Source organism: Alexandromys fortis, unplaced genomic scaffold (genome assembly GCF_014885135.2).
Source record: "Alexandromys fortis isolate MF-2015 unplaced genomic scaffold, M_Fortis_MF-2015_v1.1 scaffold_84, whole genome shotgun sequence".
NCBI lineage: Eukaryota > Metazoa > Chordata > Mammalia > Rodentia > Cricetidae > Alexandromys > Alexandromys fortis.
The window spans coordinates 4,353,450-4,381,124 of NW_026068017.1; the positions used below are offsets into that span (position 1 = coordinate 4,353,450).

Genomic DNA, 27,675 nt, shown 5'->3' on the forward strand with positions numbered 1-27,675 from the left:
CTCCATTACCAAGAGACAAGGCCAAGCCACGTGCTCACCGACTGTTGGCTCAGGCAACAGCAGGCTATGGGGAGAGCTTGGCCTAGCCCCCCTCCCTGGGAGCCAGCAGCATTGAAGAACAGGGTGGGTAAGAGGGTGTTGGGCTCCCCAACTCTGACTCTCCTCCCTACCCCAAGAAGCCCTTTCAAAGGATTTCCTGGCAAAGTGCAAAGCTTCAATTCATTCAATTGCCTGGCCCAAGGCCCAGGATGTGGGGATGCTGGGAAGGCCCCAAACCTCACCTTAACTGCCCCCAGTTTCCTGGGACCCCAGCTGGCAGGCGTCCCACTGGTCTCTTCATCCAGGGAGAGCTACCCCCTTCCCCATGGAACCCAGGCACCCCAATTCTTTCCCGTGGAGCAGATGGCCACTCCAGAGGCTCAGGCTTGCTAAATCAGACATTTAAATCCAGTAATCCTCCATGAGAGGCCGCCCAGAGGACAGCAGCAGCCCAACCCTAGAAGTAGGGGTGGGTGAGGACTGTGTGCCAGCCCTGGCAGGAGGGAGGAGGGACAGTTGGTTCCCAAGTTATGAATGGAGTCACCCTTCTCCCTTATTGTCATGCAGCCCACAGACTGACCCAGTCCCCAGCTTTGTTCCTCTTCTGGAACCCCAGAACTCTATCACTGTCTGGACTCAGGTGGCTGCCTCCCAAACTTATCCCTGTAACCCGGGGGCCCAGGTAGCCTAGGCTGGTATCAACCCCTCAAAAGACAAACAAATGAAAACAAAAAATTTTATTGTAAAATAAGAGATCGATATATAAAAGGGGATATAAAAAGGGAAAGGGGGTGGTGGTAAATGCACAAAGGCCAGGCAGAGTTCAGAGAAACTGATCCTGAACCGAGGGTGGAAAGAACACGGGTCTTGGTGGATACAGACCCTATGAGAGCCCAAGATAGAATCTTACAGGGTGGAGGATGGGGTGAGATTTCATTTTAGGTGCCAGGGTCCAACAAGTGGCTGGATAGGATTTCGCTGGGCCAGCAGAGACCTGGCAACTACCAACCCATCCCCCAACAGGTGCCAGGAACTCACTCAGAGCCCCCCCCCCCCCAGCCACAAGGTAATAAAAAGGTCTGGAAGGGACAAGTATCACAACAAACCCTGAGGAGCAGACAGGCTGATCTGCATTTTATAGATGTGGAGATGCGGTTGTTCAAGTTGGGAGAAAGTAAACTCAGAACTGGGTGAGGCCTCACCACTGTACACAGCCAAGCACATGGCCAGCTGCAAGCTCCAACCCCACCAACAAGAGTTTTCTCCCTCTCTTCAAGACTCTCACGGTCAGAATCCTAAAAGCTGAGCTGGTATTCCCACTACCCTCCCCAGATACCGGTGATGACCGGATTAACCCAAGCACCCAAGTTACAAAATGGCAGAAAAGGAGGAAGGGGATGAGAGGTTGCTGACGGGGGACAGGAGGCGGAGGATATCAGTCTGAGTCAGGCCCCTCTCTCTTGATCATTAGTTTTTTATGACGGGAGGTTGACTGGCCCTTCTTGGACTTCAGGTAGCTGTAGGAAGACAGAGGGGAGGGAGCCAGTGTGACAGGAGGCAGCAGCCTGGGCTTTTCTCCTTGGGCAAGGCTGGAGGCTGTAAAAATGAGAATCTACCTTTCACCACACTCCAACCTCACAGCCCCACCCACTACCACGAGATCGGGTCTTGCTATGTAGCCCTAGCTGGCCTGGAACTTGGTGTGTGTGTGTGTGTGTGTGTGTGTGTGTGTGCATGTAAAGGCTTCAAACGTCCAATCCCCCCACCTCTGCCTTCCTTACTGATGAGGTGACAGGACCATGACACCATACCTTGTCTCTCATCCCGCTTTCTGAGGAAACGGAGCCTGAACTGGGGATAAGCAGGTCTCACAGGGCCCATTAGCACTTGGCAGGGTCTCAAGTAACCTCAGACCCCCAAACAATCACTCTCACCCAGCGGAGTGGGTCCGCTGTTAGGAAAGGTCAGGGTAAGGGTACCACAGCTGGGAGCTGCCCAGGCCACTCACCTGGAGTGGGCCCTGCTGTCTCCTGACCCATTTGCATCCTGAGCATCCTTTAATTCTAAGGCCTCATTCAGCTCTGAGAACATCTTGAAGCGTTCACGACCACGGATCTGCAACAGAAGTATTGGGCAAAGTCACAGAACCTTCCCTGGTGTTAACACCTTTCTGATAGCTGGCCCCCAACTTAAGATGGCATGACTTACAGTTGTTGGGGGGACTTTATGATGGGGTGAAAGCAACAGGTATTCAGTAGAAAGTGTGTATCAAATTTGGGTCTTTTCCAGTTAGTAGGATGCTCTGTTGATGCTGACGACGGACAGAAAGGCACAGCCCCCAACAGCACGATCATGAGGGGAAATTCAGTCTGGGAAATGCACTATGTTGCTGAGCTGTGGCGTCCAGTTGGTTAGGTGGATTAAATGCACCCTGTGTGCCACTGGGAATTCAGGGCCTGGTGCGTGCTAGGCATGTATCCTGAAACCCAAATGTCCTTGTTTTGATTTCTCTCTCTGGACAGGGTTTCTCTGTAGCTTTGGAGCCTGTCCTGGAACTAGCTCTTGTAGATCAGGCTGGCCTCGAACTCAGAGATCCGCCTGCCTCTGCCTCCCGAGTGCTGGGATTAAAGGCGTGCGCCACCACTTCCCAGCTTGATTACGTTTTCCTGCAAGCTTCAAATCTGTAGCCTCCTTCCTCAGTTCTGAAAGTATGTGCCAACCATGCCTGGCTCTAAATGCATTTTTGACATAAGGTATTTTCAACTTACAATGAGTTTGCCAGGACGTGTTCTCATCTTAGGTAGAGGAGCACCTACCTGTATTATGATCTAAGTTGGTGTTCTCAAGTTAGGTACACCAAGACCCACTGTCTCTGAGGCATGCTGCCCACCGAGCATATGGTCTGAAGCTAAGGCCATAGCTAGAGACAAAGAGCTAAAGAGAAATAGCATTTTGTGTGCTAGACTTAGAACTTTAACCTGGCAACAGTACTCGCTTGATACACGCAAGAGACATCAATAAAGGCAATAGTGGGTACACCTTGTCTTCGCTATGCGACTCTCCCAACCTTGGTACCTTAAGAGTGAAATATTCTCCATCAAGTGGTTTCTTCTTTGGCTGGGGAGAGGAGCTTGTGTTGGTGGGTAGCACTGCAAAAAAGGAAAGCAGAGGCAAGAGAGTGAATTTGGGGAGCAGCTGAACCTCCTCCTCCACCTTCTCTGTCCTGCCTGCTCACCTCGCTTAGTACTTCCCAGCGGCAGTTCTGGACGAGGCTCTCCCTTTTTCCGGAAATTTTCTTCCTCTGTACGACGGTCTCTTCCAGGACAGGCACAAACACGAACCTCAAAGCTGTTCCGTCCCAGAAGGTTCCCACTACCCAGGATAAGGGGGAAGCACAGGATGGTGGAAAAATTGGTCCTGTTCTGATGTTAGCCCCCCCCCCCCCCGCCAGACAGTAGGAAATTCAGTCCTGTTCTGATGGTAGCCTCCCTGTCCCCACCCCCCCATTGCCTGCTCCCAAGTACTTTTATCCTTCTGGAGTCAAAGCTCCAGGACACCAAAGCTGCAGGTAAGTGAAGTCCCCAAGTCAGAGAAGAAATTGAGGAGGGACACTTCATTCATGCAAACAGAGGAAGAGCTAAAGAGGGCTAAGCGTGTAGCAGTGGGTGGGGCCCATGGAACTGAGAAAGGCAGAGAGGCTGGGAGCAACACGCTAGCATGACACAGCATGTGGCTTCCTACCTGGGGTCTTCCAGTGTGATAATGGTGAGGATGGGCCGGCGGTTCATGCCCCCCATGCAGGAGCTATTACACATATAGTTGTAGTGGATGGTGGTACAGTCAGAGCCGACCTGGGGGAGAACACAGGACCCAGGTGAAGCCACTCCCGATCCCACCACAGGCGACCTGAAGCAACCAGGAAGCCTCAGTTTTAGCTGTATAGTAGGGACACCCCACCTTGCTCTGCATGCCTCCTGGAGAAGCAGGGTATTGGATGGGAAGCAAGTGGGCTGGAGATAGGGTATACCACTTGCCTAGCGTGTATGAGGCTCTGGGTTGTACCCCAGACTCTCTACCTCCCACCCGGGTGGCCACCAACAACCCCCTTCTGTTCTCTTCTCCCAGAGACCCTCTTGTTCAAGTAAACCTCAGGCTGGGCATGGTAGTTCATGCCTACAAGCCAGTATTCAGGAGCCTGAGGCAGGAAGGTTGCTTCAAGGTCAGTATCAGTCTGGGCTAGTAGAAATCAAACCAAACCAAACCGAACAACAGACCTCAGGTGGCTCATATGGCACCACCACACTGTGCCGAAAAGTCTGCCTGTCATCCAGATACTCGGCTCGCAAGTTTCCTTCCACTCGGATGAGATGCTGAGGGGGAGCCAAACCTAAGATCAACCAAGAAGGTTAGAGGCTGGGAGACTCTAGGCAACCAATTCTAATCCCAGAGCCTGCCCCGGGTACTTACCATCACCATCGGAGCAGCGCTCGTGGTGAGGGCAGCGTCTAACGACTTCTGTCATGTGCTGTGACTTCTTGTAGATGGCCATGGCACGGACACGGGTGCCAGGAGGAGGTGTGGAGCTGACCCACAACTGCACAGGACATGTTTTTGCCAGCTGGCAGAATAGCTTATTGAGGGAAGGGGAGTACTGTAAGAGAGGAGAAAGAACTGGAAGTCAGGGGACAAGCCAACTCAGGAGCAAGGGTCACAGTGGGGATCTCATGAAAAACACTGCCAAGCAGCCACTGAATGCCAGGTATCGTGGGATATCGTGGGAGAGCAGCCAGCAATGACAGGATTTCTGTGTAGCCCTGGCCGTTCTAGAACTCAGATCAGGCTGTTCTTGAACTCAGAGATCAGCCTACCTCTGTCTCCCAAGTACTGGGATTAAATGCCTGCGCCGGCCTCCCCTTTTCCTTTCTTTTTTAAAGATTTATTTATTATGCATACAATGTTCTGTTAACATATATACAGCAGAAGAGGCACCAGATCTCATTATAGATGGTTGTGAGCCCGTATGTGGTTGCTGGGAATTGAACTCAGGACCTCTGGAAGAGCAGCTAGTGCTCTTAACCTCTGAGCCATCTCTCCAGCCCCTCTTTTCTTTCCTTGAGAGGAATCTTACTATGTAGCCAAGGATGGCCTTAAATTTTTGTTCCTTCTGTCTTAGCCTCCCCAGCACTGAAGTTAGAGGTGTGTGTCACCCCACTAGGCTGTTTTTGTTTGTGAAAAGGAGTCATGCTTTGCTGCCCAGGTTGGCCTTAAGCAATCCTGACTCAACCTCCCAAGCAGCTGGGACTAGGTCATATGCCACTGTGCCTAGATTCAGAGGATTATTTTCAAAAGCCAAGAAAGGAATGCGAGGAAAAGAAAGTTCCATGCCCCCTGGAGAGATGCTGAGGTGAGGAGGAGGAGGAGGAAAACCTAAGGTTGGGGGGGGAATTAAACTCTGAGACATACATCAAAGTCCACGGGCTAAAGAGGAACCCCAAAATCTAGACAGAAAAAAAACAGGCATTGAAAGGTCACATGGAAGTCAACTCCTCAGGGACACTGACCGTGCAGGTGACAGATTTGGCCGTCCCTGAGTGCAGGAAGCCCAGGCGGAAACCATATTCGCCCTGGTAGGTTTTTTGGGACGGGACAGAAGATGAGAGGGGCCAAGAAGTGACTGGTGCAGGGGTCACCAGTGCGGGGGCCTCGGTGACAGGGTCCTCTGCTGTAGAAGCTGCTGCTGACATTTGGGGGCCTTCGTTCGGCTCTTCTAACCAGTTTGCAACATCCTGGGACAGCAACAGATCTTCCATGGCATCAACTGACAGCGATGTGGACTGTGGATGGGCCAAAGAAGAACCTCAATACTGTGTTCTCAGTCTTCCATCAGACCAGCCCACCAAACCCTCAGCCCCCTTCTGGCCTGGTTCTTACCAGAACATTGTTTGGAGGAAGTCTGCAAGACAAGAGCAAAGAGTTAGCACCACTGACCTCCTGTTTGTGGAGACAGAATCTAGCTTATCCCAGGCTGGCCTCAAACTTTGGATGCTCCTGCCTCCGCCTCCCAAATACAGGGATTCTAGGCACCCAATAGCATACTTTGTCCCCCTACCCTCCAGATAGGGTTTCTTTGTGTAACAGTCCCCCCCTTTCCTGGAACTCGCTTTGTAGATCAGGCTGGCCACTTGCCTGTGCCTCCCAAGTGCTAGGATTAAAGATGTGAGCCACCACTGCCCAGTCCAGATATGTTTATGTATACATGTATATATAACATGTACACAAGCATACATTTTTTTTTTGTACCACACCTTGTTTTAACACTACTGTTTTTGCTTCTCATAGGCCTCCACTAGGGGATAGGGTGTTTGAATTAGGGGATGATGGGGGGGGGTTGGTGCACTTTAGGGGCCCCATAAGATCCACTCACAGGTTCCACAAATCTGAAAATGTCTCCTGACTCAGAGGGGGCTCGATGCTGAGGTCTGACTGTGGCTCCTCCATTGAAGCACCCAAGAAGTCAAGTCAGGCTTCTGTGAGAATAAAGTAAGGATAAAGTAAAGTAAGGATGGTCTGCGAGGGGACACCACTCCCTCCCGGAGCAGCTAGAACCAGGCAGCTCTTCCCTCTGTTCTCAGGTTGCCGCAGCCTTGGCCTGGCCTCTTATCAGATTCTCTAACTCCACCACCGCTTTAAGGAGGCACTTTCCGCCCCCACAAGCCCTCCTACCCTACATCCCACAACCCCCCTTTCCCTTTGGGAAGGACACCTCCCTGACTCCCCCCAACACCTGTTCCCCCGGGACAGCTCCTCAACCCCTTACAAATTCCTGAAGACTCAGCAATTTCCCTAGAGCCTTCTCTCTGGGTTCTAATCAGCACTTCCCCAGCTCAATCAGAGTGCTTCCTTCTACAAGAGCGAATTCCTGTTTTTATTCTTCCTACGGCTATGAAGTAGGCTCTTCAGGAATGCTCAACCGCAGCCAGCCAGCCGATCTCAAGCCACACCAGGACATTCTTCAGCAAGCTTGAGCTCCGTGGTCGCCCCTTCTCTCGATCTTCACCACCCTCAGCCCCTCAGCCAGGCAGCTATTACCTCACTTTCTCCCGGGCTGGCTTCAAATGGCCCCGCTAAGCTACCCTTAAGAAATTACTTCCTTATTTAAACATTTACTTATTCGGTGTGAGTGTACTTGTATGCCTGCCAAGTCGAGTGTGACATCACAGGGCAACCTGCAGGATTTGGTTTTCCCCTTCCACAAGGTGGGTTCTGGGGATTTAAATGCAGGAGTCAGGACTAGCTAGCAGGGCCCTCTGGCTAGCCCCAGGGACATCAGACATTTCCTTTCTCCCCCTACAGACACTCCTGGACAAGTGCTGTGAGTGCTGATTACAATCTTCCTTCACTTTGATGTAGACTGAGCACTTTCCCATTCACTTAGGAGTGTGAGAACTCTCTTCAGTTGGGTTATCTTATACTGTCTTGATAGTCACACCTGCCCAGGACGTGGAAGGCAAAATGAGTAAGTGCTTATTAAAGATGGCTTCCCACAACCTAATTCATCCGGGCTCTTCCGCAGCTCTCCTGCCATCAGTTAGGGCAGGCCTTTGTTGATGAAAGCAAAGGTGGGGGCACCATCGCTCCTTCATTCAGAGGACTGAGGAGGCCATGGAAAGGGGCGAGGGAGGCCCAGAGCCCCTTCAGAAGCCAGGGGTTCGGAATCAGACATCTCACTCTTACTATAAGACCCCATCTGTTTTTTTTCATTTACTTGAGATTGGGCCTTGGGGCGGAGCTCAGCGGTAGACAATTTACCTAGCTTGTGAAGCCCTAGGTTAGCACCCCCTCATCCTGGCCCCGGGTCATTTACGTGCACGCTGGGCATATTAAGAGTCATCAATGTTAATATGGCTGTCTCATTCCTTCTATGAGCTAGCGGGGCTCCTGTGTACTAACTGCTCCGCTTCCCATTCATCAAGTTCACCTTCTCAAGGAGCTCTGTGCTATATGTGTGTGTGCTGGGCTGACGGCTCAGTCTCCCGTGGAGACTGTCACATAGACACACTCTACCAACCAGGCTATTAGTAGTAATTCTGTTTTCAGTATCTCCTTTGATAGTGGATCTCTGTGAGTTCGAGGACAGCCTGGTCTACAGAGCAGGAGCTACACAGAGAAACCCCATCTCAAAAAACAAAACCACAAGACAAACAGAAAGAGCAGACCTCTTTGAGAAGGACTGAGGAGGAAGCCATGGTATCAAGATTTTATCAAGCCAAATAAATGGTCAGGGAGGTTGGGCGTTTGGGAAAATGCCGAGCAGGAAGGCAATAAACCTCGAAGGGCCTGCTACTTTCAGGGGCTCATCTCATTTGATCCTCAGAAAGCCAGGCAGGTAGCTATTAACAGATGGAGGAAGAATTAAGAGAATTAAACCATTTATCCTGGATCTTCAAGCTTGTAGGGGACAGCTGGTGTAGTGACACACACCTGGGATGCCAGCACTCAGAAGGCTGAGGCAGGATGACAAGGGTTCAAGGCTTGTCTATGGCAACCTGACAACTGCCAAACCAAAGCAAACAAGTCAGAAGCCACACCCAACTCCGAACAAAATTATTCTCTTCTGTTTCTCTCGCGGGGCTGGGGAGAAGGCTCAGCGGTTGAGAGTGCTTGCTGCTCTTGCGAGGACCTGAGTTCAATTTCCAGAACCAGTCCGCATCAGGTGGCTCACAGCTAGAGGTGTGCATGTGTGCGCGCGTGTAAAAAACCCCCATTATATATACACATATATGTATACATACATACATACATACATACATACATACATACATACATACATATATATATATATTGGAATCAGCAGGGTTCACTCCCAGTACTGGGGAGAAAAGGGCAGGGATACATTGTTGGTTCTAAAGAGTAACAAGGCAGTGCCAGAGATGGCTTAAAGCACACATCTCACCACTCAGCAAAACCACTTCTAGGTACACTTCCTAGAAAGGTTGACCCAGACTGCAGGAGCCTTGCGCCAAAAAGCACTCGTATCAGGGTTCTTCTGCTCGTGGAGCTAGGAGGAACCACAATGGGAACCGTTGGTGGGGAATGCAATAAAACATGCTTTGAAAAATGCTTCAGAAACCTACTGGGTGAAAAATACAATCTGCAGACAAACAGTTCATGTAAATCAGAAAATGATGGGTCTGTGACCGGAAAAGGCACTTTCTACCAAGCGTGATTACCCAAAAACTCATGTTCGTGCACACCCCCCCCCAGCAACATATAATAAAAAGCAAACCATTATTTTTAATTTACATTTATTTTCTATTTTGAGACAGTTTTTGTAGCCCGGATACATGGCAGTTCTTCTCCTGTAGTTCCCTAAGTTTAGAAAAAAAATTTTTTTTTCTTTCTTTTGGGGTTTTCAAGACAGGATCCCTCTGTGAGCCCTGGCTATCCTAGAACTTGCTTTGTCGATCAGGTTGGACCGGAACTCACAGAGATCCATCTGCCCCTGCCTTCCAAGTACTGGGACTAAAGTTGTGTACACGGTCCAGCAAGACTACTTATTTTTATAAACATGTATATGAACATGCATGAAAGACAGTAAGCGAGAGCAAAAATTCACAGAACCTGTGAAAGTCTAAGGAACAGAGTCCATGGGACTATGGCTGACCACCAGAGAAGGCTTTAGCTTTATTAAACAGGAGGGTGAGGGAGAGAGAGTTCAGCCGTTGTTTATGTAAGGAAAATGTGGAAACAAGAGAAAATGTTAACTGTTTGGCAAATTTTCTTTTTTCTTCTTCAAGACAGGGTTTCTCTATAGCTTTAAAGACTGTTCTGGAACTAGCTCTTGTAGACCAGTCTGGACTTGAACTCACCTCCTGGCTTTGGCAAATTTTCAAGTAGCTCCATAACCCCCTCTCTCCAGCACCAAGACAAAGACTTGGTTCATTCTAACAGCCAAAGACAAAAAATAAGCAACAAAACAAGACACCAAAACCAAAGCAACAACATGTAAAGATGTTACTAACCTTCCCTCCTAAAAGTTTGCCAGTTTAACATTTAGGTCTGGAATGGCACCAAGTTAACACTAACGAGTCAAAGTTACTCTTGTCCCTTCCAAAGTGACTTTCCCTAGTGGGTCAGCACTTCAGCAACTTGGAATACCTCACTTTTGGAATTTATTCCTTGCCCCTGTCTTGAGAGAGTCTCACGATGTGCTGTAGGCTGCCTTAAATCCATTCCTGGACGCCTCAACTGCCAGAGAGCTGGATTCTAGGCACTGAGAGGATCGTTCCACACCACGAATATAACAGAAATAGAGGAAGGGAAAAGGACAAGGTGTAGCTAGCCACTGTTGTCTGATATCTATAGACAAATCACATTTGGTCAAGATGGACCGACTCATCCTGTGTTTTGTGGTTCTGGGTAAGCTAGGTGAAATACTCTACCACATACACCTCCAGCTGTTTGGTTTACCTGAGACAAGGTCTTGCCATATAGCCCAGGATGGTTTTCTTTCTCTCTTTTCTTTTTCCTTTCCCTGTGTAACTAGCTGTCCTGGCCTCAGAATCCTGGGAGTTCTGGCACTACAGGCTCTGACATCATGTATGCCTGCATTGATCCTTTTCAGTGTAAATGTGGGATTTGATAACATGTTCATTTTTGCACTTAAAAAAATTAACTTATTCAATTTAGGTGCATTGGTGTTTTACCTGCATGTATGTCTGTGTGAGGGTGTTAGAGCCACTGGAATGGGAGTTACAGACAGTTGTGAGCTGCCATGTGGGTGCTGGGAATTGAACCCAGGTTCCCTGGAAGAGCAACCAGTGCTCTCAACTTCTGATCCAACTCTCCAGGCCTCGAACTTGCAGCACCCTGTCTAACCTGGCTCCAATACTACTAACATTTACTTGAACGGCATTTCTATTACACCGTCATAAATAAACTTCTTAAGATTTAAGCATAAAATATAGGCAATATACTACCCATCCTTCACCCCCAACCCCCTTGCACTAAAGTATTCAAGGAAACTGAAGACCTTTGTTTTTTTTTTTTTTTAAAAAAAGTAAACAAAATTTACATAGATCTACGTTTGTAAGGGAGGGGCTCAGGGTCACTTTTTTGCTGTGGACTGAGATCTTTTCACGTTCTGAGGAGAGTCCATTCAAGAGATTACCAGGGCTGAGAGGCCATCTGCATAACAAACCTTGGGCCGCTGGGATTGTCCGGCCTAACAGTCACTTACTTGGGTTCCCTTCACTGAAGCCACAAAAAAAAAAAAAAAAAAAAAAAAAAAGAGAAAAAAAAGAAAAAACCCAACCCTTTTCTTCCGGGTCTTTCAATTATTCACTTATTCTAGTCCCTTACCCATACTACTTCTACCCAAAATAAATAAATAAAAAGAAAAAAAAAAGACACCCACAATGTCTGGTGTGTGACTAGAAACTGCTCCAAAGATTGAAGACGCTGGACCAGGGATTCGCTTATCCTAGCCGAGTCCTGTTCTGGTCGACTACACTTAGGATCCCCGGGCGCCCCTGGCCAAGGCCAGCCCCTTCCGCTTTCAGGACGTAAGGAATGCGTTCGGCAAGGGAATGGCTCACCCCGAAACCGGATACTCGGTAATTTGTTTTTCCGGCACGAACAAACGACCTAGCCTCGCACTCTTTTAAACACCTCTTCTTTTGCAAAAGCAATAACCGATTAATCCAAGAAAACGCGATGGATCGAGGATGGCAGTTTCCCCCAAGCACCAGCCTAGAATACATTTCCCCCCCCTTTCTACTCCCCCCCCCGTCGAGTGAACCAGTGAGCTGCTCCGAAAAAAAAAAAAAGAAACCGGAAATGCTCAAAAAGCGGCAGAAATGCAAATGTGGAGCCAAACAATAACAGGGTCGGCGCGCCTTTCAGATCGAGAGGGTTTGGTCGGGCCCCGAGGGCAAACACTTTGCACTAGCTAGAGTAACAGTTTTTCTTTGGATTTTCTTCGACAAGCAGAGTTGGGGTGCGGCTGGAAAAAAAAAATCACTCCACGGACAAAGGTCCGGAAGTCGCGGGACCTTAGCAGCTAGGGCTTCCCGGATCACCCCGATTTAATTAAGGAATGGCGCCCGAAGTTTCATTAGGATGCTATGGGCGCTAACGTCTTAAACTATGAGTCTTGAAAAATCTCGGATCACAGTGCTTTGTGCTTGTTATTTTTGGGGTTTCTACCATCCAGCAGTGAGTAGATAAGTGTGTATATGGGGTGGCGGACAGAAAACCCCTTAGGCCGTCTCAGCGGTCCCCAAATCCCCGATCTACTTTTCAGGTCTTTGGCTGGTTGGTCCTAGTACCCCCATCATCTTCATCACATCCAACATTGCATTGCTGTTCATCCCGCCAGCCAAGCTTCCATTCCTCCCACCTCGCTGAGTTCCCCTACTTTCCCACCCCCAAACCCCACTACTCTCTCCAGTCTCAAATTATGCGAACCGAGAGCCGGGAACTCATCAGGCTCAGACAATACCTTACCGGGTCTTCAGGGAAGCGTGTCACCCTGCTGAAAAGTAGATTCCGGATTCGGATGCTAGGTGCCTCCTGGTCCCAAAAGCTACCTGCAGATAGAATTGTGGCAGTGGACTAGCACAAAACTTTTTGGTTCGGCCACATGGGAGGGGAAAGTCCCTATCCCAGCAACCCCCGCGAGACTGCTGGCATAAAGCTGGGTAGTCGCCATGACAAGTAAGGGCAAGTCATTCTGTGTGTTGAGGGCAGGAAATAGAGGGGGGCAGTTGCAGAGTCCGGATTCTCCCTGCGTTGTTGCTATCCATGCGAACGCTTTGTGAAAAATACTCTAAGACAGAGCTATGAGGACAAAATTGGTGGAAACCGTTTCGGAAGAGCGCTGAGCACTGCTCTTTCCGATCTAGCTGGATAGTTGTCATATTTTTGACTTTTTGAAACGGGGGATAATCCAAATGCTTTAGGCAGCTAAGTTTCTTGTTTTTTTTTTTCTTTTTTTTCCCATCAGCTAAAATGTCGCTTTAGAAAGGCTTTTCTTAATATCTCAATCTAACGTGTTCTCCAAGATACTTGATATCACACCATCTTGTTTAATTTCCTGTACAGTCCTTATCACATCACTATCCGTAAAAGTTGTTTTCACAGCCTTCAATTGCACAGCAACGAAAATTTTATGAGGATAGAGAACTTGAAAGCTAAGAAGGGAGGGAGGTGGGAGGGAGGGAGAAGGGAGGGAGAGAGAGAGAGAGAGAGAGAGAGAGAGAGAGAGAGAGAGAGAGAGAGAGAGAGGAAATCTTATTTTGAGGTTGCCTGACTCGACAAGAGATTCAAGAGGGGCAAAAATTGTAGAAACTAAGCACCCTCTGCAGGTCAGGGAGGGTAGGTACCTTAAGAATTACCCCAGCGGACAGTAGGGGGAGCGCATGTACTTTTCGCCCGAGACCGAGAGTGATGACTACAACTCCCAGAAGCCTCTAGCGCTTGAGGGTTGGGCAAACTCGTGCCTTCCCGCCTCGCCTCTCCAGAATCTACTCGGGATGCAGAGAGCCAATCGGAAGGTGAACCGACTCCCGCGAGAGCAAGAAGCAGTAGCGGCGCGTAGCGACACCAGGTGCTTTGCTTTCTGCTTTGGTTTCCCGGTGTTTGCCCTCAGTTGCGGGGTTCGGCTAACTCTTCCTGGAAGAGAGAGGCAGGCGCGGTGGGTCTGTGCAGTCCTGCGCCCGGATCCCTGGGAACTTTAATGCCATCTGGTCTCAGCAGCTGATAGCCGGTGCAAACAAGGCTTGCCCGGCCCCTGTCCTCCCCGCTTGCCCTACAGAATGAAGACGTCGGAGGAGCGACCGTCAGCTCCGGATAGCATCCCTTCTGACCAGGCCCCAGCTCCGGAGCCCCAAGGTTCCCCTGTGGATAAAAATACAGACTCGGAACTGTTACCACCGCCTTGCAGTGGAGATGAGCAATGCCAGATAGCCACAGATTCTGTAGCTGACTCGGTCGTGTGCCCGGAGCCACAACAAGGGGACTCGGTTCCTCTCTCCTCCGCTCCCTTGGAAGTAGAGTTCAATACTCCCGTTGAGTTGAGTCCTCGGATCGAGGAGCAAGAACTTTCTGAAAATGTGAGCCATCCTGTAGAAGAAACGAATCAGCCTGCGTTGGAGTCAGGAGAAGCCGTGGAAGGTGTGTCTGAAGAACCCGGTCCAGTGGTCGAGGGGGACACGTAAGTGACTCAGGAATCTGAGGACGTTGGACGTGTGGAAACGACAGCCACCAGTCCTCAGCTCCACCACAGGCCAATTTTGCTCTGACGACCCGTTTGTTTCTCCATGTCCTTTCTCCAGCTTTTGGAGCTACAACTTCTCACAGATACCCCGATATCTCACTGGTTCCTGGTCCGAGTTCAGCACCCGCTCCGAGAACTTCCTGAAAGGCTGTAAGTGGTAAGTACAAAGGGGCGGGGATATGGCCACCTTCGGGATTTTCATTTTAAAACCCACCCGTACTTGGCCCGTCGTGGTGAGACAATCCTGTAATCTGGGAAATAGAGGAAGGACTGGGAGTTCGAGGCGAGGCAGGAGGGTCTTTGAGTTCAAGGCCAGTCTGGTCTACACAGGGAGTACAGGACAGCCAAGGCTGTACAGAGAAACCCTGTTTCAGAAAAACATAACAAAACACTAGAAACCCAGACAAACCACAAACTTACCTAGAGGTGCCTAAGGAGTGATAGAATACTGGCGAATACTGAGACTAGGGTTTTTTTTCCTTCCTTTGCCCTGTCCATCTTTATTTCCATTTCTGGGACTGTGGATTTAGCCTAGTGTGTCCAACATGCGAGCCTGGACCTCACCACTAAGCTACCTCCTAGTCTTATCATCATCATCATCATCATCATCATCATCATTTGCTTTATTTTTGATAGGGCCTTACCAAGTTGCACAAACTGGCCTGGGTCTTGAGCTCCTCAGCCTCAGCCTCTCGAGTAGCTGGGGTTATAGATGTGTGTCACCACCCTCCGCATGAGCTTTTGACTGGCGTTTTCTCAGGGGTGTATGTACTCAAGTAGCCCTAGCCCTACATATCTGGAAATCAGGTCTGCCCAGTTTTCTAATTTTCCTGTTTTTAGGGCCCCTGACGGTTCCTGTATCTTGACCAATAGTGCCGATAATGTCCTACGGATTTACAACCTGCCCCCGGAACTGTACAGCGAAGGAGAGCCGGTGGAATATGCAGAAATGGTAAGGGGGAGGGCCTGCCTCAGCCCCTTTGCCAGCCCTACACACTAGAGCCCTTCCTGCCAATGAAGACGGTGTGTCCACGGGTGACCTGTTCACAGACAGGACGTTCCTTCGCCACGAATGTCATTTAGAGAGAAGTCAGCCTGTTTAGTCAGGAGTCTGTGTTTTCTCTGGTCATGATTTCTGTGACAGTGTGTGTCTAGGTGGTTATCAAGCGGTTAACTGCCTGCTTGGGAGGTGGCTCAGTTGGCACTCGAAGCCCGTGTTCAAGCCCCTGCACTGCATAAACTGGGTGTGTTGGCTTACTCTTGTAATCTCGGCCCTCTGGAGGTGGAGGCAGGAGGATGAATTTGAGGTCATCCTCAACTGCACGGCAAGGCCTAGGCCACTGTGTTTGGGCTGGGCTCTTTCAGAAGTAAATGGCAGATGAAGACTTTGAGACAAGATCTTAATGTTAATGTAGAGAAGGCTGGCCTCAAAGTAGCCATATAGCCGAGGATGGCCTTGAATCCCTGGTCTGCTGGCTTCACCTGTAAGTGCTGAGGTTGCAGGGATGTAACGCCGTGTTATCACGAGGCTAGGTTGCAGGTATGTAGCACTGCATTTGCACGAGGCCTCATCTCTTTAAGAAACAGGGGAAAAAAAAACTGCTTTGAAGGTAAAAAAACAGAGAAAGTTGAGGGTGACTAGGACATACTGCTTCAGGCTAGGGGTATAGCTCTGTGCCTTTGTATTTACCTAGTATCCAAGAGACCCTTGGTTCAGTTTCCAACATTGCAGAAGACAGCAAAAACTCTGCAGAAGTGAGGTGTCAGGGAACACTCCTTTAATTCCAACACTCAGGAAGCAGAGTCTGACGAGTCTCTTGTGAGTGTGAGGCCAGCCTGGTCTACAGAGTGAGTTCCAGGCTAGCCAGGGGGCTACATAGTAAGACCCTGTCTCAAGTCATAAAACAAAAACAGCTTTGCAGAAACTAGCACTTTAGGAGTACAGGTCAGGGAGGGGCAGTAGAAATGGAGACTCTTTTCGATGAGGCCTGAAGATGACGGCTATATGATGTGGAAAAACTTGCAGGAAGAGGCGACAGTAAAACAAAGACCCTAAGCTGTGTTCACAGAACAGAAGGAATGCAGGTGTCGGGGAAGTGGGTGGAGAGGTGACTGGCAGCCGTGTAATGTGGGATCTTGGGGGAAGGCCTTTTGGAGTCTGTTTAGAGTTTCAAAACGATAATGAGTGGACCGGCTGAGCAAGAGTGACGTCGAAAGTGTGTATGTCTTTTGAGGCAGGAGCTTTTTAAAGATTTATTTTTAAATTTGTATGTGTGTGTATATAACGTGTGTTCATTACCCTTGGAGGTTAGAAGAAGGCATTGGATCTCTGTGTGTGCCCATTTTGGGACATGCAAAGGTCAGGAAACAACCCTGGGCATTGGTCTTTGCTTTCCATGTCCTTTGGACAGGGTCTCTTGTTCACTGCTACATGTAGCCTGCAGGCTTCTGGGGATTGTCATGTTTCTACTTTGTATCTTGTCATAGTTCTGAGATTCGGGCAGGAGATACTGTATCTGCCTAAGTGGGTTGTAGGAGATTGAACTAAGGTCTTTACCCCTGAACAGCCCCCAAACCATTTCTCCACCCTATAAATAGGTTTCTGATGAAACCGAATGGATAATTGTAAAAATAGAGGAGGTGAACTTGATAGTTAGAGATGGTAGTACCACTTTGGTGACACAGCCCACTCGTGGCAGATAGCAGCTGAGGGGAATGGCTCTAGTTGCTGAGGAAGCAGATCCTCGGCACAGGACAGGCCCACACAGGACAGGCCCACATTGCTTCTTTCAGCAGTCGATTGTCCAGTGCTTTTGTTCTTCCGGTTTCTGTGTGTCTGGTACATGTCAGGTAGGCACTTGACCACAGAGCTGCAGCCCTGGCCCTCCTCTTCATGTTTTCTGTTGTGTGGTTGTTTTTGTTGTTCAGTTTTAGAGACATTTGAGTTGCGCACATTGATGTTAGCTACATGGCGAGAGAGGGGTTGCAGAGAGCATGAAGAGGCTCAGGGACCTCTCTCGTGCAGGGTCTGGCCAGGCTCTGAAAGACAGCAGCAGAGAAGGGAGAGTCACCTCCTCTCAGCCTTGTGGTGGCTCACAGGGACGTAAGTCTTCATTTTGTGGTTAGTGTCTCATTGCATCTCTCAGACTGGACTCAAAGCTGGGCATGGTGGCAGAGACAGGTGGATCTCTGTGAGTTTAAGGCTATCCTGGTCTACAAAGCAAGTTCTAGTACAGCCAAGGTTATACAAGAAAACTCTGTCTTGGAAACAAAAAAACAAATCAAACAAACAAACAAACAAAAAAAAAAACAAAAAAAATCTGGACTTAGGGGGTCTTTCTGCTTTGGACTCCTCAGTGACAGCGGCTGTAGGCATGTGTCACTCTGCCTGCCGGGGTCAGTGCGCTTTTGTTGAACATTCTGTGAACAGCATATTTTATGTCCTGAGGAGTAGTCAAGGCATAAAACAGGCAAAAGTCCTGTCCTTAGGAAGCTTATGTTTTGTGGGAAGAAATAAGTATGAGCCAGGCAGTGGTAGCTCACACCTTTAATCCCAGCACTCAGGAGGCAGAGGCAAGCAGATCTACGTGAGTTCGAGGCCAGCCTGGTCTACAGGAGCTAGTTTCAGGACAGAAAGAAATAGGTATGAAAGAGGCAGCAAAGTAAAATGTTACCTGATAGATGCCACAGAGAAAGTAGAGCAGGGAAGAGCAGCTGGATCCAGCTACAGCGTTAAACTGGGTGATTAGGCCAGGCATAGTGGTGCACACCTTTATTGATTGATTGATTTTTGTAATGTACATGGTGTTTTGCCTGCATGTACGTCTTTGCCATTTGCATGTCTGGTGCTCACAGGTGCCAGAAGAGGACACCAGATCCCTTGGGACTGGAGTTACAGATGGTTGTAAGCCACCACATGGGAGGTGGGAATTGAACCCCAGTTCTTTGGAAGAGAACAAGTGCGTGCTCTTGCCTGCTGAGCCACTTCTCCAGCCCCGCACACTCCTTGGATGCCAGCACAGAAGGCAGAGGCAGGTGGATCTCTGAGTTCAGGCCAGCCAGGGCTACATGGTGAAGCTTTGTTTAAGACAGCAATGAAAAGATTACTTGAGGAAGACCTCGCTATTAAGGTGACAGACACCTGAGCAGAGACCTGAAGGAATACAGGGGTGAGTAACAGTGGTATCTGGAAGAGGACAGTGAATTCATAGTTCCTGTATTTGAAAGTTCAAGAATGAGTGTAGGGAGGGTTGGAGAGATGATGGCTCAGTAGTTAAGAGCACTGGCTCTTCTTCCCGAGGACCCAGGTTCAATTCCCCGAACTCACATGGCAGCTCACACTAGTCTACATACTCTGGTTTGAGGGATCCGATGCCCTTTTCTGGCCTTCCTTTGCGGGTACCAGGCACACGTGTGGTGCAGAGACATACAGGCAGCCAAAAAACTCATGTACTTTTCCATTTTTTTTTTCTCCCCCGAGACGGGGTTTGTCTTTGTAGTCCTGGCTGTCCTGGAATTCTTTGTAGAACAGGCTGGCCTTGAACTCACAGAGCTCTGCCTGACTCTGTCTCCCAAGTGGTGGGATTAAACATCTTTAAAAAGATTATAGGCCAGTGAGAGGACCGAGAAGGTCAGAGTGCTTGCTGAGCAATCCTAACACCCGAGTTCAATTCATGCAGCCCATGGTGCAGAGAGAGCTGACCCCTAAAAGTTGTCCTCTGAGCTCCACACATGCACTGTGGTGTGTGTATACCCATGCTTATACATACACCACACACACAGAGCAGCAATAATAAAGACAACAGAAGGATCTATAGGAAGCAAATGCAGAACCAGGTGGGTAGGTTGCAGAGAATAAGAAAGAGAAAAGGAAGCCAGCCATGGTGGCATGTACCTTAAAAGTAGGGCTTGGGAGGCAGAAGCCAGCCTGGTCTATATAGCTAGTTCTGGGTCATCCAGGGCTGCACAGGGAGGCTCTTTGCCTCCAAAAAAATAGGGGAGAATGGAGATGTGGGTTGATATCAAGAACTGGAGAGTGTGAAGAGGACAGTTCACACTCGTATTTATCCACTCGGTAGACAGTTTGCCTGGCACACAAAGCCCTGGGTTTGGTCCCTAGCATTTCATAAAATGGATGTGGTGGTTCACATCTGTAACCCCAGCATTACGGATGGACGCAGGAGGATCAGAAGGCCAAGTTCACCCTTGTCTAAATAGTGAATCATGGCCTACCTCCAGCTTAAAAGTGAAAAAACAAAAAACCCAAAACAGAAACAAACAAAAAAGCAACCCGTCGGAAGGCTGAGTCTCCGGGTGAAGTATATACCGAGGAGGGGAGTGAGCCCAAAAGCCATTGCAGCTCAAGAGGGCATGGGATAGCCAGGGCCTGGCAAGTTCTGGAGGGTGAATGGGGTTCCAAGAAGAAGAAAAGAAGGGTGATTTTAGATCCTGGAGTATGAATATTGGAAATCCTTAGCTGAGTAAGGATTTGGGGGAGCTGACAGAGTAATTTAAGACAGATTTGGGAATATGGAATAGCATGTGTGCCAATGTAATGCTGGGTAAGCCGGAAGATGGGCTTCTCTAGTGCCTGGGGATAAGGGATATGTTTGTGCTTGTCTTTTGTTTCTGTGTCTGTTTTTTTTTTTTTTTTTTCAAGACAGGGTTTCTTTGTGTGTGCCTCACTGTCCTGGAACTTACTTTATACACTAAACTCTTGAACTCACAGAGATCCACCTGCCTTTGCCTCCAGAATGCTGGGATTAAAGGCATATATTACCATGCCTGGCTTTTTTTTTTTATTAAGATTTATTTTTTATTTACTTTTTTTTTTCTCTTTTTTTGTCTGTTTCTCTATGTGTGAGTGCAGGTACCCACAGGGGCCAGGAGAGGGTGTTGGATCCCTGGAACTGCCTGGCATGGGATTGGGAACAGAGCTTTCGCCTTCTGCAAGAGAGCAGTGTATGCTCTTAACTGCTCAACCATCTACCAGCCCTGTTTGTTTTGAGTCAGTTTCCATGTATCCCTGGCTGGCCTGGGACTCTCTGTGTACCAAGTCAGGCAGAGGTGTCAGTCATATGCTGATCCTCTTTGGCCTCACATGTGCTGAGATTGCATGGGACATCTTGACTGACGAATGTTCCTGTGAGTCTTCATGGCTTCCAGAAAGAAGGGTGGCCTGGTGCTAAATGGCTACCTAGATCAGAGGCTACAGATAGGTGAGTTCAGGGAGGAGGTAAAAAGCCCTGGTTCCTAGGCAGACACTGGGGGAGTCTGAAGACCAGGGGCTCTGGTATAGTAGAGAGGCTGCATCAGGCGGGGGTGGTTAGACACTGGGATATAGGGACTTGGTTATGGAGAAACAAGGACACTGAGGTGTGGTTAGTTTTCTCCTTGCTGTGATAATATCTTAGAGAGCAACTGAAGGAAGAGTTGCTTTTGGTCACAGTTTGAGGGTATAGTCCATCACTGCAGGGAAGTCATGGCATCGGGCCCCTATCATCAGTCAGGAAGCACGGAGGTGTGGGAAGCTGGTACTCCATCCTTTTTATCCTTTTTATCCAGCCCAGGAGGACCCAAGCCCATAGAGCAGAACCTCTCCCGTTGAGGGTAGGTCCTGCTATCTGAGGTAATCCAGTCCAGAAATCCCCTCACAGACCTGACAGGTGATCTCCTAGGTGACCCTAGGTCTTGGCACGTTGACGGTCAGCGTTAACTATCACAGTAGAGGTCCTGCTCAGGCCAGCCTGGTAACACATCACCAGAATTCACATAAAGATGGAAGGAGCGAACCAACTTCACAAATTTGTCCTCTGGCTGACGTGTGTGCACTGTGACATAGTGTGTGCACGCTCTCACACAGTAATAAACATTGAAAACTATTGGCCATCACAACCCCCTGGGAGTGGAACTGCTTGCCTACCGTGCTTGGGGCCTTATGTACACGCATACAGAGACATGGGAAGGAGAGAGAATAGAGAATGAGATCCTACAGTGGTGGCTCATGCCTAAGAATCTCAGCACTTGGGAGGCTGGGGCAGAAGGGCTGGTGTGAGTTCAAGGCCAGCCTGGGCTATGTAGTGAGCTTTAAGCCGTTCTGAGCTATAGCATGAGACCTTGCCTCAAAACAGAGAGCTACCACTACCTGCCACTTTATAGAACTCAGCCCTTGAACTTCATTGCCATGGTTTCTGAAAGCTGTGTCCAAGTACGGGAGCCGATTATGTGCTTGTAACTCTGTAGTACATGGTTTTCTTTCCTGCTTTTTCCTTTCCTTTTTTTTTTAAATATTTATTTATTTATTATGCATACAATGTTCTGCTAACATATATACACCAGAAGAGGCACCAGATCTCATTATAGATGGTTGTGAGCCCCTGTGTGGTTGCTGGGAATTGAACTCAGGACCTCTAGAAGAGCAGCTAGTGCTCTTAACCTCTGAGCCATCTCTCCAGCTCTGCTCCTTGCTTTTTCCTTTTTAACAATAATGTACTAAATGTTTCTCACAGTGGTCCAGGCTCCCTCGTTCTTGTGTCTAATGGCGTTTGTTGAGTGCTTTTGGTAGGTTTTGTTGAAAAAAACAAAACAAAACCCTTTTCTTCCCTTCTGGACATTTGGGTTTCTAGGATTCTCGTAGCAAACATTATTCTGCAGATTGCCAGCTGGTGTGGTGGCCAGTGCCCATGTAGTCTACAGTCAGGAGGCTGAGGCAGGAGGATGTTTCCAGCGGCTTCCTCCTGGTGCTTTAAGTAAGTGGTCTTTTCCTTCCTTCCTCTCTCCCTTTTGTTTCTGGAAGCCCCTCTGTTTTCCTCTCTTCTTCTCCCTCTCTGCTTGTTTGTTTTCTGTGGGTTTTTGTTTTGTTTGAGACAAGGTCTCACTTTGTAACCCTGACTGGCATGGACCTCAGAGATGGACCTGCCTCTGCCTCCCTAGTGCTGTGGTAAAGACAGACCTGTTTCACCCCGCAGAGAAGCAGACCTCAGAGATGGACCTGCCTCTGCCTCCCTAGTGCTGTGGTAAAGACAGACCTGTCTCACCCCGCAGAGAAGCAGAGTCAGGTTCCTCCATGAGATTTTTTTTTCTTTTTGGTGCTGTGACTCTCTCCATGAGATTTTTGTTTGTTTTTCAAGATAGGCTTTCCTCTGTAGCTTTGGAACCTGTCCTGGAACTAGCTCTTGTAGACCAGGCTGGCCTCGAACTTACAGAGATCCGCTTGCATCTGCCTCCTAAGTGCTAGGATTAAAGGTGTGGGTGGGCCACCACCGCCCGGCCTCTTCCATGAGATTTTAAAAAACACTTTAGCTCAACAGTCTGCACATGTCTCTGTGTAGGTATTTCTCTGTATATTAATGGTTTATGATACAGAAATTGTTTTCAAAATTTTCTTGCATCATTACTTTCTTGCGTTTAGCAATATGTGGGTGAAATTGGTCTACTGCAACCTCATTTTTTAAAAGTATTCTCTCTGGCTTTTTTCCCCCCTACCCCAGTTTTGGGGCTCAAACCCTTGCTTGGTTTTTATACAAGTTTGTTAGCCAGAGCTGTGTCATCCTCCGACTCCTTTTTTGCAGACTGAGTCTTAGTATCCCAGACTGACCCTGATTGAAGCTGTGCTCTTCCTGCCTCAGCCTCCCACGTGTGGAATTACAGGCGTGTGCCGTTAGTTCTAGCTGAGTCCTCTCACTTTTCATGTCTGAGAACTCACTGCTTGCCTCGTGTATGAACACAGTTTGGGAGACAGTTGGTCCTCTGTCCATGCTTCTGGCATCTGTATATCTGCAGGATGGGGGAAGGCCGCGGCTGGGTGTAAAAATAAATAGATAAGTAAATAATAAACAGAACCCAGGGGGGTCTGTCCTGAACATGTTTGGAACTTTTCTTCCCTTGTTACTACACTTCCTACACCGCGTGCGGCACAGCAACTCTCAGTGTGTCATTTACATATTATTAGTAATGAAAAGTGACCTAGAGATTGGCGCATCTGAGAGGGGGTAGGCTCTGCAGATCCTGCAGCATACACACGGTCTGTAGGACTGACCACGACAGCTTTGGTGTTGTGGGGGAGGGTCCCGGCATCAGCGCCTCTTGGGTACTAAGAGATGACTGAATTCCTGTGTACCTGTGTGAAATAGTTCCCCTCCCTATGTAGTGTCCCCTCTTACTGTCTCCATCTTTTCACAGAGCTTTCTAGAACTCCCACTTGTTCTTGCTGCTCCTCTGGCCCTCTCCAGAGACCTTTTCAGATTGGGGGTGGAGGTGTCCTCATCCCCCAGGGCCAGAGCTAGGCGATTGTTCTTTTATCCTTGCAAAGTCTGTTCTGATTCTACTTCAAAGGATGTTGGCTTCATAGCCTCTCTGTGTCTCATAAGTCCTCCACCATCTCTGTGGCCTCAGAGATCCAAGCCAGAAACCGGGGTCTCATCCTGTAATCTCCTTCCTACCGCTCCACATCGTTACATTAGCAGGTCTCATTAAGCCTGTCTAATCTTTCTAATCGCCCTCTTCACTCCTTAATTCACGATCTAATTATTTTGGGTGTTATGTTACTGCAACAGTGTTGCTGTCTCCATTTGCTCATGAAAACATTACTTACTGGGGCTGGAGAGGTCGCGGGGTGGTTAAGAGTGATCCTGCCCAGGATCTGGGTTCAGTTCTCAGTGCCCACATAATGGCTCCTAACCACCTGTGACTCCAGTTCCAGGGGATCAGACACCCTCTTCTGACCTTGAGCGCTCTAGGCACACATGTGGCATGCATACACGCATGCAGGCAGAGCACTCATACATGTAAAATGAAAGTAAACAAATGAGCAAATCCTTTGCCTGTGATCTTGCCCTGGACGTTGAGAGGACAGTGATGAGCAGGGCCAACAGGACTCTCGCGCTGTTCAGGATGGCAGTGAGGAGCCTGGAGGGTGCAGCAGAGGAAGCAGCACCTAGGACCTGGAGGGATTCGATTCTGCCGGGGGAGTCAGTCACAGGGGAGGGGAAGGAATAACACTAAAAACAAAGACCAGTTCTGGAAAGCCTGTGGCTCAGAACATATAGAGTTGCTCTCTCATGAGAGTCAAAGCAGTGGATATTGTGATTGTTTTAAGGAAGTGGGCTGAGATGAGCCTTGGTAGCTGAGGGGAGTCTTTATAAGGGAAAGGGCTACATGGAGTCTCTGAAACATCTTAGCCGGAGAGTGATTCTATGTAGATCTCCAGCTTACTAAGGTCTCGACCAGCTTGGAGATCGGTGGGTGGTCTGAGAACACTCAGGCTGTTGCAGAGGTGCTACCAAGGAGGTAGTGGCTTGTCATGGGCTATCAGGAGAGGACGGAGGGGAGAAAACAGATTCCAGGGAGCCCTGGAGGGGAATTGGCAAACCCTTGTCTTGGGACAGACCTGGAGTAGAATGTCAAGGATGGGTTTTGTTCTGGTTCATTTTTCTGCTGTGATTGAGACCAAAGAGAGGCACTGCCTCCTTCCTGGCTGTTCCTAAGCTTATGGTCAGCTATCTTATATGTTCTAGGCTCACCATCTAGAGCAGGCTGCACCCTCCTACATCAACCAGAAAATGCCCACAGACCTACAGTACCTACAGGGCATCTGTGAAATTCCTCAGTTGAGGTTCCCTTTTCTTTAGTGACTCTAGAGTTCCGGCAGGTTGACTGCTGGAGCAGCTGTAATAGGAGCACAGAGTGGATTTTCAAACCAGTGTGGGGCCCCGGAGCAGCAGAGTCTGAGGTGCCTGTGGGATGCGAGTGGAGCTGTGCCCCAGCTGGTCAGCTGTAGGATTCAGGCTGATGGGGCAGGAGATGAAGTCGTGGTTGGTGACATCAGCAAGTAGCTTACGAAGGATTGGTGTCCATAGTGTGTAAACACTGTGTAAACTGTGGAGAAGAGAACAACCTAGGAGAAAAAAGGCAAAAATGATGGCGCGATGGGCCTAAATACAGAGAAGATGAAGCCATGTGTGAGGCTCATCCCAGAACTTGGGAAACAAAGAGACACAGTAGTTCAAGGCCAACCTTGACAGCCACATAGTGAGTTTGAGGCCAGCCTGGACTAAGTGAAACCCTATATAGACAAAAATAAAAAATAATAGGACAAACGGTCTCACCTTCACCCTACAACTCTAAGGTATGGATTGAAATCCCAAGTTATGCCATGACGAAACACCATTTCACAGCCAGCAAGCAGAATAGTTTAGCCAAAGGCTGACCAGCCTCCAGCTGTGAGAGTTGCCTGTTTTTTCCAGAGCGCTCAGCTCTCTGCTCTCAGCAGCTACATCTAAAAGTGCCTGGCGTTCTTTATCTTCCTGGCATTGCCTGTATTGTTTGTTTTTGTAGTGGTGAGGATCACAGCCAGGACTTTGAGCTACACTCCAGCACAGCACTAAAACTGTCAACTTAAAATTATTTGTTTTTATTGCTGTTGTTTATTAGCGTGTGTGTGAGGCGCAGGCATGGGTACAGGTGTGCTTTGGCCTTCATGAGAATCAGGTGACAGGTTTGTGCTTTCCTTTTTTTTTCCCCCTCAAGATAGGGTTTTACTGTGTAACTTTGGAGTCTGTCTTGGAACTGACTCTATAGACCAGGCTGGCTTGGAACTCAGAGACCTGCCTGTCTCTGCCTCCCGAGTGCCGGGGTTAAAGGTGTGCACCACCACTGCCCAGCTCCTCTCCTGTCTTTATTTGGGTTCCAGAGATCAAACTACGGTTGCCAGGTTTGCACTGCACATACCTTTGCCCACTGAACCGACTCAACACCTTCATCCCTATTTTTCTTTTTTGTTTTGTTTTGTTTTGTTTTGTTTTGTTTTTGAGTCAGACTTTCGAGTAGCCCTGGCTGACTTTAAACTTCTTATCCTCCTGCCTATCTCTGGAGTGCTGAGATTCTGGGGTTCCAGGCATGAGCCATTTATTCCTGGTTCAAGCCTAGCGTTTTGTGAATGCTAGGCAAGCAACCCACCTGCTCAGCCACACCCCAGCCCCTGTGTTCCAGCTTTTGAGGCAGTGTCTAAAAATATATATTTATTTAATCTGCATTGATTTTATTTATTTAGTTTTAATTTTTTTCCCCCTGAAACAGGGTTTCTCTGTGTAACAGCTTTGACTCTCCTGGAACTTGCTTTGTAGACCAGGCTGACCTTGAACTCACAGAGATCCGATTGCCTCTTGCATTGATCTTTTGTCTGAGGTATGCCTGGTGTACGTGTGTGAGGGTATCAGATCTTGGAGATAGAGACAGTTGTTAGCTGCTGTGTGGGTTCTGGGAATTGAACCTGAGCCCCCTGGAAGAGCAGCCAGGGCTCTGAACCACTGAGCCATTTCTCCAGCCCCCGCTTTTTTAAAAAATTTATTATTTTTGCCAGGCATATCCAGATGCAATGGCAGGTGGATCTCTGTGAGTTAGAGACTAGCCTGGTCTACAGAGTGAGTTCCAGGACAGGCTCTGAAGCTACACAAAAAACCCAGTCTGGAAGAACAAAAGAAGAAGAAGGCTGGCCTTGATCCACCTGATAAAAGGCAAATGCCTTTATCCACTAGGCCATCTTGCCAGTCCTGACCTGGAATTCTTTAAGTATTCCAAGTTGGTCTTGAACACACAGGAACTCCTGTCTCTATTCAAGTGCTGGGATTACAGGCAAGAGATACCACACTCTGACCTTTTCTTCAACTGGATAGAAAGGCTATAGACATTTGCTTGTTTGTGGTAGTAAAGATTAAACCTGGGGCCTGACGCCTGCCAGGCAAGTATTCTCCCACTGAGGTGGGTCCGTGGCCCTTATTTTGCTGTTAAATGTTTGTACATTTCCTGGGGATGGAGCCTGGTTGGTAGAACACTTGTCTCCCGAGCATGAAGCCCTGGGTTCCTTCCCCAGCAGGGCATAAGCAGGTGTGATAATACACCTGCAACCCGGTCCCCTGGAGGTGCCAGCAGGGAGCTCAGAAGTTCAAGGCCCATTTGGGATCTGGGAAACCCTGTATGGGGGGCACAAATATAAGATCTGAGTTAGATTTCCAGGACCCCCATGTGGGAAAGGGAGGATGTGTTGTTCCCCGACTTCACACGTGTGCAGCATGATGTGTGAGCACACACACAGTAGTCGAAAAAGTCTTTGCCGCTGAGCTAAATCCTAAGACCTGATAATCTTTAAAGGGTAAAATGGCATAGAACCTGCTTGATTCTTTGTCTCTAGATTAGGGTATTATTTGTGTCTTGTGTAAGTGTTTAAAAAAATTTTATGGCCTGGAGGTGATGGCGCAAGCCTTTAATTTCAGCATTTGGGAGGCGGAGGCAGGTGGATCTCGGTGAGTTTGAGGCCAGCCTGGGTTACCCAGAGAAACCCTTTCTCGAAAAAAAAAAAAAAA

At 48.6% G+C, this 27,675-nt stretch overlaps 2 protein-coding genes across 4 annotated transcripts in view; one reads left to right on the plus strand and one right to left on the minus strand.

Annotated features, from left to right (window-relative positions):
• Window positions 1–761: 761 nt before the first annotated feature.
• Tp53 (tumor protein p53) lies at window positions 762–12,714 on the minus strand. Of its 2 annotated transcripts, none has more exons than XM_050162535.1 (11): window positions 12,547–12,714; window positions 6,464–6,566; window positions 5,971–5,992; window positions 5,601–5,873; window positions 4,507–4,690; window positions 4,314–4,426; window positions 3,781–3,890; window positions 3,275–3,411; window positions 3,115–3,188; window positions 2,048–2,154; window positions 762–1,556 (listed from the first exon to the last, which is right to left on the minus strand). In XM_050162535.1, the coding sequence occupies exons 2-11, from the start codon at window positions 6,535–6,537 to the stop codon at window positions 1,475–1,477; spliced, it is 1,176 nt and encodes a 391-aa protein (XP_050018492.1). In that variant the 5' UTR covers window positions 6,538–6,566; window positions 12,547–12,714; the 3' UTR covers window positions 762–1,474. The 2 variants fall into 2 exon arrangements, with proteins under 2 accessions (XP_050018492.1, XP_050018491.1); XM_050162534.1 differs by having other exon boundaries at window positions 762–1,635.
• Window positions 12,715–13,579: 865 nt separating this feature from the next.
• The window catches only part of Wrap53 (WD repeat containing antisense to TP53), a 16,686-nt gene continuing 2,590 nt past the window's right edge, over window positions 13,580–27,675 (plus strand). Inside the window, exons 1-3 of one of the 2 annotated variants that reach the window (XM_050162527.1) lie at window positions 13,580–14,254; window positions 14,376–14,474; window positions 15,158–15,269. In XM_050162527.1, coding sequence (XP_050018484.1) covers window positions 13,857–14,254; window positions 14,376–14,474; window positions 15,158–15,269 — 609 coding nt within the window. In that variant the 5' untranslated portion in view covers window positions 13,580–13,856. The remainder of the gene's footprint in view (window positions 14,255–14,375; window positions 14,475–15,157; window positions 15,270–27,675) is intronic. The other variant, XM_050162526.1, reaches the window with a different exon arrangement.